Source organism: Mercenaria mercenaria, chromosome 1 (genome assembly GCF_021730395.1).
Source record: "Mercenaria mercenaria strain notata chromosome 1, MADL_Memer_1, whole genome shotgun sequence".
Taxonomy (NCBI): Eukaryota; Metazoa; Mollusca; class Bivalvia; order Venerida; family Veneridae; genus Mercenaria; species Mercenaria mercenaria.
The window spans coordinates 47199798-47219198 of record NC_069361.1 but is presented as its reverse complement, the minus strand read 5'-3'; the positions used below and the strand labels follow the sequence as shown (position 1 = coordinate 47219198).

Genomic DNA, 19401 nt, shown 5'->3' with positions numbered 1-19401 from the left:
TTTTTCTTTAATTTGACCGGGTGACATAGTTTAAGACCCTAGATGACCCATATTCAAACAAATACTCTGATCAAATTTCATGAAGATCCGGGGTAAAATGCAGCCCCTACTGCATACACAAGGTTTTTTTTTTATTTGCCCTAGTGACCTAGTTTTTTACCCAAGATGACCCATATTCAAACCTGACCTAAATTTCATCAAGGCAATCATTCTGGCCAAAATTCATGAAGATCAATTGAAAAATACAGCTTCTATCGCATACACAAGCTTTTTCCTTGATTTGACCTAGTGACCTGGTTTTTGATTACAGATGACTCATATTCGAATTTGGTCTAGATTTCATCAAGATAATCATTCTGACAAAATTTCATGAAGATCAATTGAAAAATACAGCCTCTATCGCAAACACAAGGTTTTTATTTGATTTAACCTAGTGAGCTAGTTTTTGACCCCAGATAATCCATTTTCAAATTTGGTCTAGATTTCATCAAGATAATCATTTTGACCAAAATTCATGAAGATCAATTGTAAAATACAGCCTCTATCACATACACAAGGGTTTTCTTTGATTTGACCTAGTGACCTAGTTTTTGACCCAAGATGACCCATTTTCAAATTTTGCCTAGATTTGATCAATTTAATAATTCTGACCAAAATGCATGAAGATCTGTTGAAAAATACAGCCTCTATCGCATGCACAAGGTTTTTCTTTGATTTGACCTAGTGACCTAGTTTTTGTCCCAAGATGACCCATTTTCAAACTTGGCCTAGATTTCATCAAGATAATTATTCTGACCAAAATTCATGAAGATCAATTAAAAAATACAGCCTCTATCGCAAACACAAGGTTTTTCTTTGATTTAACCTAGTGACCTAGTTTTTGACTCAACTGACCCATTTTCAAACCTGGCCTAGATTTCATTAAGGTAATCATTTTGACCAAAATTCATGAAGATCACTTGAAAAATACATCCTCTAACGCGTATACAAGGTTTTTCTTTGATTTGACCTAGTGACCCAGTTTTTGACCCCAGATGACCCATTTTCGAACTTGGTCTAGATTCATCAAGATAATCATTCAGACAAAAATTCATGAAGATCAATTGAAAAATACAGCCTATATTGCATACACAAGGTTTTTCCTTGATTTAACCTAGTGACCTAGTTTTTGATCCCAGATAACCCATTTTCGAACTCGGCCTAGATTTCATCAAGGTAATCATTTTGACCAAAAATCATGAAGATCACTTGAAAAATACAGCCTCCATCGTATACACAATGTTTTTCTTTGATTTGACCTAGTGACCTAGTATTTGACCCCAAATCACCCATTTTCGAACTTGGCCTAGATTTCATCAAGGCAATCATTCAGACAAAATTTCATGAAGATCAGTTGAAAAATACGTACAGCCTCTATCGCATACACAAGCTAAATGTTGACAGACGACAGACGACAGACAGACGCCGGACATCGAGCGATCACAAAAACTCACCTGAGCAGCATTGCTCAGGTGAGCTAAAAATTAAATGCTATTTTTGTTCGTTTATATGGGTATGAACCACTCTGGAAGGCTTTTTGCTAATCATCCAAGAATCGTTAGCGCGATTCATGAATTTACAAGAAGTAACAATGTGGTTTATACCCGTATAAACGCACAGAAAATAGCATTCAATTTTTAAACAAAGTACACACATGTGTGCATAAGTGTTACAATGGAATATATGCAAATCACCTTGCAGTAAATACTCTTAACTGCCTAGGAACTGATCAGACTGCTGAGGGCGAACTTTGACTTATGCACAATTTCAAAACAGACAAAATGATGAAGCTATTTCAACAGATTCTTATTTCATTCATTTACATTTACGATAAATTCTCTTTAAGTTTAGATATTGCAGTTAAAGGAAAATGTTGTATACATTATATTGATTTCTAGACCAAGATAATTACTAAAAGTTATTGTTTCCCATCTGTTGCATGTTTGCATGTTGCATTAAAAGTTATCACAATTGCCCTTGCCATGAACATTGATTTTCAAAAAACTTACAATTTCCGTGGAATGTATCTCTACATTCTTGGAAATCTAGTAAATAATAAGACAAAAGTCTTGTGACAAATGTTTAGGCTAAAACATAAAATCTAAATTCACAAGACTGTTATGAGCATTTATTGCACATGTTTATCCTATGTTTAAAGACCTGCTCCAGTCCTACCTTTTAACCTAAAATTGTCACTGAAAAAAGCATGAAGCTCTTGACTATGAACTATGAAATAAAGTGTGGTGCGTGGCAGTTAACTGTTACCTATTGTAATCATGGATTGCATACACACAATAGAATTTAAATAGCCGCGGAGCAGGTTTTAAAGAAATCGAGGTATTACCATATTTCATTGTTGATTTTCATCATGCAGTAGTATTATTATCTAATTTTTGCCTTGTCTTTCAGTTATGTCTTGCATGCAGTTGTATTTGCTTAGCTTTTCCTGCAGTTATGCTTTCTGGAATTTTCTTGCTATCATGTAGTAGTTGCTGTTCAGTTCACCTCATGTCTGATCCTGAGATGATAACTTCCTTTTAGCTTTCTTTTAAATGATGCACTTTTGTGCTTGTTTTGATGGTTTCACTTACATTTATTTTCTTATGGCAGTTTTTAGGTCACCGACCTAGAACAGCAGCTATTACATGGTTTTTAAATCTATTACATGGTCTTTAAATATATTGTATTACATGGTTGCTAAATCTTAAATCTATCAGTAACACATCAAAATGCTGCCATGTCATTTTATGTTTCTTTCATGTGCTAATATGTATGGTTTGTTTTATATACTAGATCTCCCTGATTGTGCAATATCATTATAATGTTCTGTCTTTGTGCTTGATATAATTTTTAGGTTAATTTGCAACAATAATAATTTTAATATTCATATGTTTTTTAATCATGTCCTTCTTTTACAGCTTGTTTTACTTTTGTTCCTTATAAATTTGTTAACACATAGTCCGTTCAAAAGCACCTAGAGTGCTTATGTTGTATTGTTACTTGTCTTGCCGACTCAAAATAAAATTTATCTTATCTTATCTTAACAAAATGACAAAATGTCTTTATCTGCAAAACAAGTGTGATTATATAAGTTACATGACAGACATTGCAGTTATGTATTAAGGAGTCCTGTATTAATTAAAGGCACTGACCTCCAAATTTGGCTAAAAAATCTTTCTTTTAAATTGAAGTTTGGTCATGATCATATGAACATTAGAATAGGAGTTTTCTTTTCTAAAATATTTTAAAAAATACCAAATCAAGAAAAAAGATGACCGCGCCGCGGCAATAAAGACATTTTCCTACCGTCGTAACCAGCTAGTGAATTGTGACTTCGAAATATAGATATTTTTAATCGAGACACTTTACCTGGAGTAAGCGTTTATTTACAAACGCTTTTCGATTTTCATCTTAAAAAGTAGTAAAAACAGAAAATTCTAATGTGTTTCCGTAACATATAGTTTGTCAGTAATTAAGTTTTAAAGTCTTCTTAAGAAATATAGCATTTATTTCAAGATATCTAAACATATTTTTGTTGTCGAACGATATGGTGGCCAGTTCCTTTAACATCATACACGAAGAAGGGAAGTAACAACTATTTAAAAATTTAAAGCTGCGATACAAGATTTATCTTACACAAGTCGAATACAATCACGGAAGTAAATAATACCCAATCATGGCGGTTGACGGGCGTAAACTTGGAGAATCTGTTTATAAAGGATCAGATGATTTTCACAGTTTTCCATGTTCACCCTGTTCGAAGGAAGGTAAAAATGTTGCTGCGGCGAAACACTGTGTGGAGTGTGATGAAAATCTGTGTACATCATGTGTCAATGATCATAACAAGTTTTCCGCCATGAAAGGGCACCAGATGTTGGACAAACTGCAACAATCGAACGTACAGAGACCGCTGCTGCCGAGCCAGAGGTGTACCAAACATGGAGGAAGGGTAATAGATGTCTATTGTCCTGATCATGACACAGTCTGCTGTTCAACCTGTGTCGCTGTAGAACACAGGTTGTTATATTGTATTTTCGTTTTCCGCTTGTATTGCTAAATATATTCTACTTTCGTTTTCCGCTTGTATTGCAGTAGAACACAGGTTATTATATTGTACTTTCGTTTTTCGCTTGTATTGCTGTAGAACACAGGTTATTTTATTGTACTTTCGTTTTTCGCTTGTATTGCTAAATATATTCAACTTTCGTTTTCCGCTTATATTGCTGTAAAACACAGGTTATTATATTGTATTTTCGTTTTTCGCTTGTATTGCTGTAGAACACAGGTTATTTTATTGTACTTTCGTTTTCCGCTTGTATTGCAAAATATATTCTACTTTCGTTTTCCGCTTATATTGCTGTAGAACACAGGTTATTTTATTGCACTTTCGTTTTCCGCTTGTATTGCTAAAGATATTCTACTTTCGTTTTCCGCTTATATTGCTGTAGAACACAGGTTATTTTTATTGTAATTTCGTTTTCCGCTTGTATTGCTAAATATATTCTACTTTCGTTTTCCGCTTGTATTGCTGTAGAACACAGGTTATTATATTGTACTTTCGTTTTCCACTTGTATTGCTGTAGAACACAGGTTATTATATTGTACTTTCGTTTTCCGCTTGTATTGCTGTAGAACACAGGTTATTATATTGTATTTTCGTTTTCCGCTTGTATTGCTGTAGAACACAGGTTATTGTATTGTATTTTCGTTTTCCGCTTATATTGCTGTAGAACACAGGTTACTGTATTGTATTTTCGTTTTCCGCTTGTATTGTTGTAGAACACAGGTTACTATTGTATTTTCGTTTTCCGCTTGTATTGCTGTAGAACACCTATGGACTACAGAGTCTTATAAATGGCAAATATTTCTGTTGGATTTTAAGAAAGCATACAAATACATGATAACTATATGCTTTATTTCTTTCAAATCACATTGTTTAGTTGATTTCTGCTTAATCGAAGGAAGACGGTCTCATTGATTCATACAAAGCTAGCAGCAGTTAGTTTTACAACTGACATCAGAATTTTACATGTACCGGCTGTATAAATTTTCTAAAGAATTAAAAATCATTATCTCTCACCTTTATTTACAGACATCCAAAATCACGAAGTTCTAATTATTACAAATATTGACGGGGGCCAAAATTCGAAGTGTACCCTGCTACCTTAAGATTCTTCAGTTAATGAACAAAAGAGGGTTTTACTAGTTACATTAAAAATAGCATGACAAATTCATCAATTTTGCACCTTTTGAACAGCCTGCAATGATCCCGCTGCAAGAACAATGCCCAATTTTATTGAATTTCTCAATTTAATTGTCCTAACTGAGCTTCAGGATATAAACGGAATGGGGGCCCATCCAGCTCGTTTTTTTCACAAAATAGCGGAAATGTTCCTCAGTACCAATCAACAAGCACAGAACCCTTCCGTGATTTGAATTTTTCCGCGAAAAGGTGTCTCATTGATTCATACAAAGCTAGCAGCAGTTAGTTTTACAACTGACATCAGAATTTTACATGTACCGGCTGTATAAATTTTCTAAAGAACTCTCACCTTAATTTACAGACATCTAAAATCACGAAGTTCTAATCATTACAAATATTGACGGGGACCAAAATTCGAAGTGTACCCTGCTACCTTATATTGTGTTTTTGTTTTCCGCTTGTATTGCTGTAGAACAAAGGTTATTATATTGTACTTTCGTTTTCCGCACGCGTTGCTGTATTGCTGTACGAAGAGGCTATTTTGTAATTTCGCTTTCAGCAACTATAAATCTGTATTTTAAGTTGTTAACGCTGATGTATTTAACATTATGAATAAATTGTACATGTACATGTTTTCTATAAGTCTTTTTGTAGAACATTGGTGAGTATATCTTCGTTTTCCGGTGGAGTTAATGTAGAGCGCTAGTAATTATATTGTAATTTCATTTTCCGCTTGTATTGGCAGAAGTTCTTTAAGAAATAATAAGTTCCCAAACGTGGTTTATCGTAGAATAACCGGAGTTTTGAGTTCTTATGCGTAAGAATATATCACGAAGGCCGTAGGCCTGAGTGATATATTGTTTCGCATAAGAACGAAAAATTCGGGTTATTCTACGATATATCACACTTGGGAACTTATTATTTCGATTCTAACACGACAAACTAGTATCAAAAGTGTTAGAAAAAATGGTAACTACTTTTTACGACCGTGCTACGCGGCTGGATCGGATGACGTCATTGCACGCGAGTGGTTTATTGCAGAATAACCTGTTGTTTCAACAGTGTTAGAAAAAATAGTAACTACTTTTTACGACCGTGCTCCGCACCTGGATCGGATGACGTCATTGCACGCGAGTGGTTTATTGCAGAATAACCCGAGATAGATTTTGCTCTACATGTATGTAGGTTATTCGCTAATCGTTTTAGAACGTAGATTCTAACACGACCAGCAAATAACCTACATACATGTAGAGCAAAATCTATCTCGGGTTATTCTGCAATAAACCACTCGCGTGCAATGACGTCATCCGATCCAGCCGCGTACCACGGTCGTAAAAAGTAGTTACCATTTTTTCTTACACTTTTGATACTTGTTTGTCGTGTTAGAATCGAAATAATAAGTTCCCAAGTGTGATTTATTGTAGAATAACCCGAGTTTTTCGTTCTTATACGAAACAATATATCACTCAGGCCTACGGCCTTCGTGATATATTCTTACGCATAAGAACTCCAAACTCGGGTTATTCTACGATAAACCACGTTTGGGAACTTATTATTTCTTAAAAAACCCGTGTTTTGCCTTCTTATGCGTAAGAATATATCACGGAGGCCGGAGGGAACTTATTATTTCGATTCTAACACGACATACTAGTATCAAAAATGTTAGAAAAAAGTGGTAACTACTTTTTACGACCGTACTACGCACCTTGATCCGATGACGTCATTGCACGCGAGTGGTATATTGCAGAATAACCCGAGATAGATTTTGCTCTACATGTATATAGGTTATTTGCTGGTCGTGTTAGAATCTACGATAAATCACACTTGGGAACTTATTATTTCGATTCTAACACGACATACTAGTATCAATAGTGTTAGAAAAAATGCTAACTACTTTTTACGACCTTGCTACGCACCTTGATCGGATGACGGCATTGCACGCGAGTAGTTTATTGCAGAATAACCAGAGATAGATTTTGCTGTACAGTAGGTTATTCGCTGGTCGTGTAAGAATATAATATATTTCCGTTTACCGCTATCTTGATGACTAGAACACGAGTTATTACAAATTGTTATTTCGTTTTCAATTTTCATTGACATAAGTTATGTTGTAATAAGCTTCCGTTTTCCACTGTACACAAATAATTATATTATATTCTCATTTTTCGCTAGAACAATTGCTATTACGTTGTACTTTCATTTTCCATGTATTTTGTTCAGCAGGAAAGTGACGCATACCTGTCTCTCTCCTACGTGTAGAATTTGATGGTCTTATCTATCTTTCTGAAATACCAAGTCAACATCAAATGCAATACCAGACAAGCGGATTATTTAAGATTGAACAGTGCAGCCAGGTTACAAAAACAAAATGCATACATAATACATATCATAAAGGTTAATGCATGCACTTGTTTATCTTAATAATCGCTTCTCAATATCTATAGTTTGATATTGCAAAATAGAAATTTAGTCTTATATCCGCGAAATATTTTAGAAAAATAATCTACAAATTTTGTCTTCAAACGTAGAAAGAATCTTCCACGAAATCCAAAACAAAATAGAATTTCTAAAGTAATTTTTCAAACGTAAAAAAAATCCATTAAGTCCAGTTCAAAACTGAAATTCTAAAGTAATTATAACAAATTCCAAAGGAAAATAATGGTGCGAACCGACTTACCCAGGAAAAAACCAGAGCTCAAAAACATTCGAATTGCTAAATGAATATTACTCTGGAAACCTGTACCCATTTGTCAATGTAAGATCGCAAATGTCGGGCCTCATTCCTTGCGGAAACACGTCATTCTAACAATATCATAAATGTCAATAGTCAACATTTGCATTTTTAACATGCCAATGGAATAGTTCTTTACCACAAATACATATGCAAAATGAAGTTAACATGTTGGATGTGTTTTCAAAAACACATAACAAGTAGTACTTTAATAATATTCTTTTACATGTAAAATGTATTCTAATGAACCTCTGTCATCAAATAAATGACTATGATAACGGTATCAAACATTCAAACAATTTTCAAAAAAAATATGGGAACCAGTTTCCGGACAGGACCCGTTTCCGGACACATGTAATATCCGCTTTATTCCGTTGTTATTCCCGTAATTGTTTCATCTAGATCATTTAGATATTTGTTCTTCATGTCTACAACAAGCCACTATATTACAAGGCTGTATAATGTTAGGTTTTGTAATTATACCTCGCCTGTGTTTACAAAACAAATTTCTGTCTTTGCGGGGCATGAAGATAGCATTGCGCATGCGCTGTAGTTTACACTTGCCGAGGTATCAAGTCGGGAAGAAATAATTAAACTACATATTGATTGTCTGCTGATAACATGTGCTACTTTTAATTTCACGGTAATAGTTACATAAATATGCAGGGCTGTCGATTTTTGCACTATTTTTTATACTATATCTATTGGAATTATCAAGAATTCGTGTTAGACGAAATTCGAGTTTTTATGCCCCCGAAGGGAGGCATATAGTTTTTGAACCGTCTGTCGGTCTGTCCGCAATTTTCGTGTCCGGTCCATATCTTTGTCATCCATGGATGGATTTTCAAATAACTTGGCATGAATGTGTACCACAGTAAGACGACGTGTCGCGCGCAAGACCCAGGTCTGTAGCTCAAAGGTCAAGGTTACACTTAGACGTTAAAGGTCATTTTTCATGATAGTGCATTGATGGGCGTGTCCGGTCCATATCTTTGTCATCCATGGATGGATTTTCAAATAACTTGGCATGAATGTGTACCACAGTAAGACGACGTGTCGCGCGCAAGACCAAGGTCCGTAGCTCAAAGGTCAAGGTCACACTTAGACGTTAAAGGTCATTTTTCATGATAGTGCATTGATGGGCGTGTCCGGTCCATATCTTTGTCATCCATGGATGGATTTTCAAGTAACTATGCATAAATGTGTGGCACAGTAAGACGACGTGTCGCGCGCAAGACCCAGGTCTGTAGCTCAAAGGTCAAGGTCATACTTAGACGTTAAAAGTCATATTTCATGATAGTGCATTGATGGGCGTGTCCGGTCCATATCTTTGTCATTCATACATGGGTTTTAAAATTATTGGGCATGAATGTGTACCACAGTAAGACGACGTGTCGCGCGCAAGACCCAGGTCTGTAGCTCAAAGGTCAAGGTCACACTTAGACGTTAAAGGTCATATTTCATGATAGTGCATTGATGGGCGTGTCTGGTCCATATCTTTGTCATTCATGCATGGATTTTGAAATAACTACGCATGTATGTGTGGCACAGTAAGACGACGTGTCGCGCGCAAGACCCAGGTCCGTAGGTCAAAGGTCCTAAACTCTAACATCGGCCATAACTATTCATTCAAAGTGCCATCGGGGGCATGTGTCATCCTATGGAGACAGCTCTTGTTTATAGTCAACTTCGGTTTGCTTTCGTAGCTGCTATTGAACGTCGGGTTATGTTTCATGTGCATTTTTGAAGAGATTAATGATAAAGAAACATGTAAAATAGTTACTTATTTCGATATCGAAATAACAGCAAAATATCGTTAAAATATTTGTCTGGCTACCGGTTTACCTCACGGGGAAAATAACTTCTTTTAGTGACTCCACTTGAGGCCTCGTGGAACCCATACTTTACGTCACAACGCGATGCTGATTACAACATCGGATGCGGAAGGAGCTGAAGTTTGTGCAGTTTGGGCTTCATTTATGTCAAATATTGTTTTAGGGAATAATGGAGCCGAAATATTAAAATGTGTCCGGAAACTGGTTCCCAACCAGTACGGAATCCCTTAGTAAAAAAGCTTGAAAACGAAAACCTATTCAAAAATAAAAATAAGGTTCACGACATATTCTAATAAATACAAGCTTACTTCGAAGCTGAAAAATCTTCATGAAGCTACAACCGTTTTTACATATGAATATTCACATGAAATAACACATTATAACTTTAAAAATGGAAATCTAGTTTTGTGTGAAGTCGCCTGGTAGAATGACAATCTAATACACTTTTACAACATATATGTTGAGCAACCACGAGAAAAACGTGCATGATATCACTACATTGTATCCAGTACGGTACGCCTAATTAAGACAAATATTTCATGCTATACTGCGAACCGCATGAAATTGATATAATGAATAGGATTATTATCTGCCAATCTGACTTAAGTACTTGATCTTTTAAACGAAGATCTGAGAACGACCCATTCACATACGTCTTCTGTATATTTTGGATTTAGCTATTTTTATTTTCGCAAATCTATTTTTATTCGAACCAATCAGACGACTTGTTCGAATGTCAAAGAGTAAGAAAAAAAGTGCAATCATTGCAGGACTCGAACCCGGGACCCCTCGCTTACAGAGCAAGTGGCAAACCGGCTGAGCTAACCGGCAATCTGACACATTCCTACATAAGAATTGTAAATATCGAAAATCAAGGCTAAATGTAGATTTGCAAAATGTTATTTTAAGCTCTGATTGGCTAGCGAAAGGGTCGTCAGAACGAGGCTATCAGTAGGTCGTTCTTAGGTCCTATTCGTAGCGTAATAGGAGATGTACTTTGGTCAGATTGATTATCTGCCATTATTAGCAAATTCGTTTTTTGTTGTTTTTTTTTCTTAGTTTTATTTCGTGACCATGCACGAACAAAGAAAATGTTTTGTTTTTTTCTTAGTTAGATTTTTTTTGCTTTTCTTAGTTATAACTCGTGGCCACGAGATAAATTAAAATAAAAAATCCGATGGCTCCTCCATGCTTCCGTAAGCGTGCACGCGGTTTTTGTAGCACATTTCATTGTGACGTCCTAGGGCTTTCGCAAACGCGCCATAACGGAAATTTGAAAATTTTGTGTGTAGTTTTGGTGCACACATTATGTCGTGTTGTTTGTTTCGTTTTGTCGCGTTGGAATGTACGTGAAAGCGACACACAAAGGTTTCGCTATGCCGCACTAGCACGCACCAGGGCGACCAAACGAAACGTGCTACGTAAACCGCGTGCATGTCAACGCGACATAAAGGAATGGCCTAAATCGGCCAGCATAAAATTCAGCTTATCTACTATTATTTCCTCCTTTTCAGTCTCTGTCGTGGCACACAGTTTATACCCGACGTTGCGAAAGATGTAAGAAAACGCAAAGACCTTCAGGATCTAGAGTCCAAGATGACGAGTCTAGAGTCTCGACTTAGTACGTTGCTTCAAAAGAAAAAAGTTGACTTAAAAAAGCTAAGACAGAATAAAGATGAAATACTGAAAGACATTCGAGTGTTGAGAAAAAAAATTAATGACCACCTTGATAAGATTGAACAAGAATTCATTGATGAAACTACAGTACTATTCGAAGTGGAAATGCAAAATATTGAAGCTGATGAAAAGAAACTTGAAATAGTACTTGCAGAACTCGCTAGAAGTCAACAACAGCTAAAGGCAGCTAAATATGAAACCGATTCAGAAGTATTTGTTCAAATGAAGACATCAGATACAAGCGTAAAGAAAATCCAAGATTCAGTTGACAAAATGGAGCAGAGTGGACATGTTCCAGATTTTAAGATAAAATTTGATAGGACCTTAGAGTGTTTTCAAGACGAAATTCGAGTAATGGGAAAACTAACTGAACTATCACCCAATATTTCGATGACGATGCAGAGAGAATATAATTGCAGGGTGACAGGTGACAACAGGTGTGATAAATTACATGGAATCTGTCTGACAACTAGGGGAAATATACTTCAGACTGATTTGTTAAACAAGAAACTCAAACAGATAAACTGCACTGATAGCCTTGTATCCTATCTGAAAGTGCCTGGCTCTCCTTTCGGTATTTGCCAGATAAGCGACGATCATTTTGCTCTTACCCTGTTGTATGAAAAGAAAGTTCAGTTTGTCAAAGTCGATGAACAGATGCGCTTGTTAAACTCATTTACTGTTGGAGATAGATGCCGTGGAGTATTGTATAACAATGGTGTTATTTTTGTCTGCTGTGGTGGATGGGAAAAGCCGACAGAAGGCCCAGGTCATATTGAGCTCTACAACGAAGAAGGTGTATTACTGAGGTCATATTTTGAATCCATCAGATGTCCAAGCGGTTTAGCATTTTCCAGTAACGGTAAAGAGATGTGGATTGCTGACAGATACAATGGACTTATCATTATGGATAGCAACGGCTGTCTTCTATCGAAGAATACATTTAAGGAATTGCAACAGCCAGAGGCTATCTGCAAGCTTCGCGACGATACTGTATGCATCAGCAGTGCCAAGAGCGGTAACCTTGTAACCATAGTTGATGGTAATGTAAACAAAATTCTACTCACAAGTACAGGGAGCATTTTAGCCATGTGTTTCGATGAAAAACGTTCACAGCTCATAATATATATATACGGTCATGAGAAGATCAAAGTGTTTGAAATATATCGTTAGAAGACGTAGTTGTCGGTCAGTAAAACTCTTTCTGCCATGATAAGACAATGCCTAATACGGACTGATATGGTGAACTGTGATTTAATTGTATCTAGCAAAATTGCCGACAAAGAGTCTGCTTACCAGCTGCATTCAAAACCCGTATAACGAGTTCACTGGAATACAATACAGACTTGACTCTCGCTTATGGTAAACAAAAATGCTGTATAACCTTAGGACGGCCAGCACATATTTATGCAATCTCGCCAGGCATATGTATGTTTTTGACAACACAGAAAATGACGTCACTCGACCTTCAGCTATTTCCGGAAGTAAATAAAATGAAAGTAGAAATGCTAAACTTGAAAACGAAAGCCGCATTTTGATTCGTAGATAGTCAGGGTTCACGCGCAGGGGTCACCCCGTCTAAATGTATGCGCGTGGACTTCTTTTTTTTTTTTTTTGCTATTGGGGAGTCAATTTTCAGCACTTTATTACGAATTGAAATTACCTGGGCTTTAGTACAGCATGTCAGCTTTTAATCTATGAAAAAATATTTGAGCTCTGGATAAACAGAAATCCCACAGGGGTCCGTAACGGACCAAGGGTACATTGATAATTTTGGAACTTCATCAAATCGCTCAGAATGTCATTTTTGATGTTGTCTGAGAGTGTCAGTATATGCCTCAGATGTAAGATATAACCGTATTTGAAAGCTGCAGACCTAGACATTTCAGAAATATTTTCAAAATAAGTTTCGTATAATAAATGTTGTTTCTACGGAAGCGTGGAAGGGCCATCAGACGCTAATACGTTTTAGTACGTTAAGGCTGCGGAAAGGATATACGATCATCTGTCATAATACTTCCGTTTCTCTGTTTTGGTGATGTTTGAGAGTATGTAACTGCTTTAAAATAGAATTAATTCAATGCAAGTTTAGCTACCGTAAACATGCAAAAGCCGTCATCAGTTAACAGTTGATGCCTTAAATGTCGTGAAAATTTCGTGGCATGCGTAAGAGGCTCAAGAATTTGGATTTGCTTAAATCATGTTTAAAAGGCAATTTATTCAACAAACGTTAGTCGTTCGAGTACGGGTTGCTGTTTGAGGAAGACCCCCATTATCCATAAACTGACAAGTGAGTCATGTGAAACAGTCAAACAAAACCATACACAGGAAAATAAAATCGATAGATAGGTCCGACGATTTTATGATATATTTGATTGTCGATTTTATTTATTAATCCATTAGATGTGTATTATGCATGTAATAAATATATGTCAATAACCAGCATTGGTAGATTTCATTAATAGGCTACTGTTCAACATATTAAAGGCACTGGCCTTCAGATCGTACAACAAAAAGAACTATTTAAAAAATTAGGCATCAGGATATTAATCCTATATTTCCTAAGAAAGCTTTGAAACTTAATTACTGACAGACTATATGTTATGGAAACACATGAGAATTAGTTAGTTTACTTTTTACCATGAAAATCGAAAAGCGTTTGTAACGCTTAAATCGAGTTAAACTGTCTTTATTATAACTATCTACATTCAACGACTTAAATAGTAATCCATCGTGGCGATATTGGTAAAGCAGCTGAAAAGTCAAGTTTTATTGCCGCCACAACTCGGGTTCTATTTCTGACGCGAGCATCTTTTTCTTCTTGATTTGGCATTTTTAAGATAGTTTAGGAACAAAAACTCATATTCTAATGTTCATAATATGACCAACTTCAATTCTAAACAAAAGTCACTTTTAGCCAAAATTTGGAGGTCAGTGCTTTTAAACAAGATATATTCCAGATAGTCAAATGATGCTTTTGTACCATTCTTACTTTTAACCTGGGCAACTTTTATTTTTTTTCAGAATTGTAACAGTTATACATATATCACTGGTATGCTTAAAAAATCTAAAAAAATAATATAAAAGTACATCGATCTGGGATGCTGTATTCGGCTGGTGTGGATGTTGCCAGATTTGATCGTTTTTGCAAAATCTACGAGAGCCGAATACAAAATCCAAGATCAAGCTACTGTTGTAATGATCCTTTTATTATATACCTCCGTCTTTTTGTTTGTCGTTTTGTTATCTAACGAAATCTTTATTGTTTGTCGATGTTAAAATAGAAATGATTAAAGTTTTAAGTTTTTATGTGCGCTATTTATAGAACTGTGTCAGGTCATAAATATTAAATGAAAATAGTCCGGCAACATACAATACAAAAGGTACAATACGGCCTTTTTTTCTTGCTGTTCATATTTACTTGTGAAATACAGGCAGTATTTTCGACAGAATTTATATAGATATATAATAAAAACGTATGACTTCTGAACCCCAAAACAGATCAGGTGCTTGCCAAATGTCTACAGGAAAATATGTTTTTGTTCCAGTGCGAGTCTTTTATCCACCAGCATACTGAGAATATCTCTATTCGACGAATAATTCTTGTCTTAATTGTATAAGAACATATTTGATTTCCTGGAAGCTTGCTTCAAAAATCCCGTGAAATCTTTTTTAATTCCTTAGAAATCACTTCACAGTAAAGCCAAATCTTAATAGGTCATTTGAAAGGTGCCGCACTGTCACAGATCCCTGAAAACAAGGTTTATAAATCACTGCAAATCTAGTCACTTAGACCATGTTGAAAACTGTTTCACAGTGTGGCTAATCACTTAACAGTTTATCTCGCATCTTTTTAACTATTGTCATAACTATCTTTTTAGGAGTAAAAGGTTGTTTTTTTTTAATTTAAATATTTACAAGAAAATATATGATGTCTGGGAGACGAATTCCCACAAAAGCAGTTTAAAATAAACTAATCTAGCGTCATAATGGATATTTTGCAAGGAAAAAAACATGCATAAGTATTCATTTTACGAATGATTCAATGTCTGTCCGACTAACTTCCGTAGGGCGAAATTGTGACGGGAAAACTAATACTGTGTCTAACTCTCACTGTGTTTATAGGCGGTACCATGAAAATAAAAAAATCAAAGCGCTCAAAGCACGGATGGTGACTGCAGAGCACTGCCTATCAATTTGTAAAATACTGGAAAGTGACAATCGGAACTTTTTTCAAAACATTCAACTTTTCTTTCAAATTGAATACTTTTCTACTGCATCCCATTAATTACATACACACTGATTAAGTCCATATATATATATTTGTATTTTATGCTTTGTTGTGTTATTTTTTATCCATTTGTGTCGTATGTGATGTAAGAGTACCAATATTTCAGCCTTCTAAAACTTAACATTCCGACCATTCATTTGTCTGATAATGGAATCGCATCGTCGGAATCATCATCCGACGGAACTGATATTTGAGAATCAGCATGATAATAAATAAATATTTTCTTCATTTTAAGAAAGATTTCTGGCCGACGACATTATTTTACTCTTTTGAAATACAGTATGAACGAAACACAGCGGAGATCGTCTTTTTATTTCATTTACATTACCGCATAGTTACAGACATTTATTTTAACAAGGGAACTAATTATTAGTACAATTAGTAATTATTACATCAAAGAAATAATAGCCAGTATGCAAAGTAATTTTGCTTTTGTCAAGATTATCAAAAATTAACAAGTACTTATCGCAATCATCGTGATCTCGGTGCCTCGAATATACTCGTCAATCGCCGTCCTGGGGAGTCCTGATAACGCGCGTATAGTCGCATATCGACGCTATAGGGGTAGAAAATATAACGCCTATAGTCGCATTTCGGCCCCAGGGAGTTAAGAGGAATTATGTTTTAGTAAACATGATCCAAAAGGGCCAGAAAATGTAACAACACTGAAACCGAGTACGAGGAGACTTTTTATAAACATCACATGGCACTTAAAGACTTTTTTGTGATAGCAAATATTTTTTAAGATGATCCTTTGGAAGCATAACAACACAACCAAGCAAAATAACAGCTGATTTGATTCGATAGTATATGAACTGCACACATTTGAGGCAGCAGTGTTACAAGAAAATCACATTCTGCACGTCTTGATTAAGATGTGACTTACGATATTCTCACTTTAATGTTACCTAATATAGCATATTTGCTCTCTTGTTGGTTAGGTGTTATGAATAAAATGTAACATATTATTATTTATAAAATAGAAAGAAACTGACAAAAGAAGGTCATAGGCTCTCAAAAATCACTTTATTTATATGAATGACATTTGATTACACTTTGATTCTGAAGCAATTTGTAACATATTTTCGAGTATCTTTCTACAGTTTGAACTTTTGACAAAGAGAGGTAATGCCTTTGTCCTAACCGTTGGTATGTAACTTAATTGATAATCAAACTTTATTTGTTATAATTGATGCATAGCTTCTCTTAGTAGTGTTTCTCTTAATGTTCCTGTATATCCAGGAATATTCCATCACATAATGCAATTTAGTTCTTGTCTCTACAATTTAAAATATCAAAAAATATTTTGTACATTCTGTCATTCTTGTAAATGTTTCAAAATGACAACAATAGTTTTCTTTATTTCATATCTACAAAGTTTTATATATTTCTTATATCTTGATTTTGGTATCACTAAAACAGTTTTGTCAATCTGGTAAAAGTTTTAAATCTAAAGTGTTTACTTAAATACCTGCATATTTTCTTTTGTTTGTTAGTTTTGGTTTAGCACCGCTTTGCAACAAAAATTCAGTCATGTAATGTTGAGCAGTTAACCTAAAAAGTGTCCCTGGATTTTGTACCGGAACTACTCAGTTCTCTACAGGCAAGTGCTAAGTTCTCCGTATTATACAGGTGTAAGTCTTTTGACTTCAGACACAATATCTTTATTGAATCGTCATGGTGGGCAAAGGTCTCATCCGGATATCTTACTTAAGACCCTATGATTCATCCTATCGAGCTAGGGTTGATTTTGTATATGTTCTTTTAATGCTTCTATTTCTAAAATGCATGAAACTTGATTTTTACTCACAGGACGACTGCACATATCAGCTATATGATCATAATATTATGAACGTACAGATGGATATTATTTTATGTTTTATTGAAATTCAATCTAAAATTATAGTTACATGGATATTGCAATATATATTTTAGGCAATTTCTGAAATAACAGGAGAAGACCTTCTTAAAACTTACCACTAACAGTTTAAATAAATCAGCGTGTGACAATTTGGGCTTCAATTTCTTCTTAAATATCTTTTTAAAAAGAATCGTAGTGGTAACGTATTGTAAAGTGTGTTACGGAAAAAAGTCACACTGTCTGACAAATAAAGAAGCATATTGCATTATTATAGTACAAAATAAGTAATATTAATTATGTTTCTGGAATATTTTCTAAATAATTGATGAAATACATTAAGGTTGTTGAAATGGTAACGTAACATGTGTAATGTATGTCACATTTTTATTCTTCCTGCAATAAAGTGTTAACGCAATGTCTGCGAACATTATATACCACATAAAAATTGTTATTTCATTGATAATAATCAATTATATCATTTTTTTTCAGTTTAAGTGGTCTCAGAATTTTATTCCTTGTTTGTGACACTGGTTCATTTTATGCAAATTAGCTGAGCACATCCAGTTTTGAGTAAAAATGATACCATCAGCGTAATAAAATGATATATTAAAACACATCGAGAAACTTTAAGACCAGATCAAAGCTGTTTGGTACATTTAAATTGATTTGAACCTTAGAAAATGTTATTTTTTAACACATTTTTGTCATTTTGTAAAATTCTCATTAATATTCATGAATATGCAAATTAGTTAATTAACATAAAAATACTGCTATTTAAAGGCCAATATCTTTTTAATTCCATTTTGACACAATTTTTATTGTTTTATCACCAAAACTGACCAAGATATGACTGTTTATCATCTATGTGGTTGTCCGTTTCAAAAATAAACGGTTCCCATGGAAACAGTGAAATCATATATAGTTCAAAAGAGTTTTTTTCATGGGAACATTTCTTATTTTGAAAGAGTTGGTCCTGCCGAACAATTTGGTACCAATGAAAAAAGTCTAGGGGGATGCATGGTAGACCTTATTGGCCCCCGTACTATATTCCCTGGCAGAAATTTCCATTTTACACTAGCAGTAATGTCCAGATTGTCCTTAAATGTCCCGTTTGTTCATTATTCCCTGGCAGTAATGTCCATTATTCACCAGCAGAAAGGTCAAGTTTGTCCTTTATTCCCTTACAGAAATGTCCATTATTCACTGGCAGTAATGTCCATTATTCACCCGCAGAAAGATCATGTTTGTCCTTTATTCACAGTTAGAAATGTTAAGTTTGTCCATTATTCATTAGCAGTTATGTCACGTTTGTCCATTATTGTTACATTAAACTACTTTTATCTCTGGGCATATTTTAAGAATTTTTCTTTTGAAATGCTTTGCTATTGACGAATATCTATTTCTGCGCAGATGGACATCTGTTATCTGCATCCTGTTTCTTCCATAATGACCGCTTGTTGTAGCAAAAAAGATGCAATCTTATCCATAGCAGGTTTTTTATCAGTTTCCAACGCAAAACACACTACCATCTCCTCTACATAGCCTCAAATGTACTTCCAAACAGTAAAAAACCGCGATACCATAAAACCCAAGCCTAAAAGGGTATTCCTAATCCTACATACCAAAATCTAACAATTCTTTGCATATCTATATGTCTAGGATAATATCTGCTGTCACTAACGTTTCATAATTTCTCTAAACTTTGCATTTGTGCACAAAAATATCGAAATGCAGATCAAGGAAATAGCACAACTGCTCTCATAA

At 34.9% G+C, this 19401-nt stretch overlaps 1 protein-coding gene across 2 annotated transcripts; it reads left to right on the top strand.

Moving 5' to 3' along the window:
* Nucleotides 1-3676: 3676 nt before the first annotated feature.
* Nucleotides 3677-13272, top strand: LOC123539665 (uncharacterized). Of its 2 annotated transcripts, none has more exons than XM_053546603.1 (2): nt 3677-4056; nt 11323-13265. In XM_053546603.1, the coding sequence occupies exons 1-2, from the start codon at nt 3716-3718 to the stop codon at nt 12656-12658; spliced, it is 1677 nt and encodes a 558-aa protein (XP_053402578.1). In that variant the 5' UTR covers nt 3677-3715; the 3' UTR covers nt 12659-13265. The 2 variants fall into 2 exon arrangements, with proteins under 2 accessions (XP_053402578.1, XP_053402583.1); XM_053546608.1 differs by having other exon boundaries at nt 3846-3988; nt 11323-13272.
* The last annotated feature ends 6129 nt before the right edge of the window (nt 13273-19401 follow it).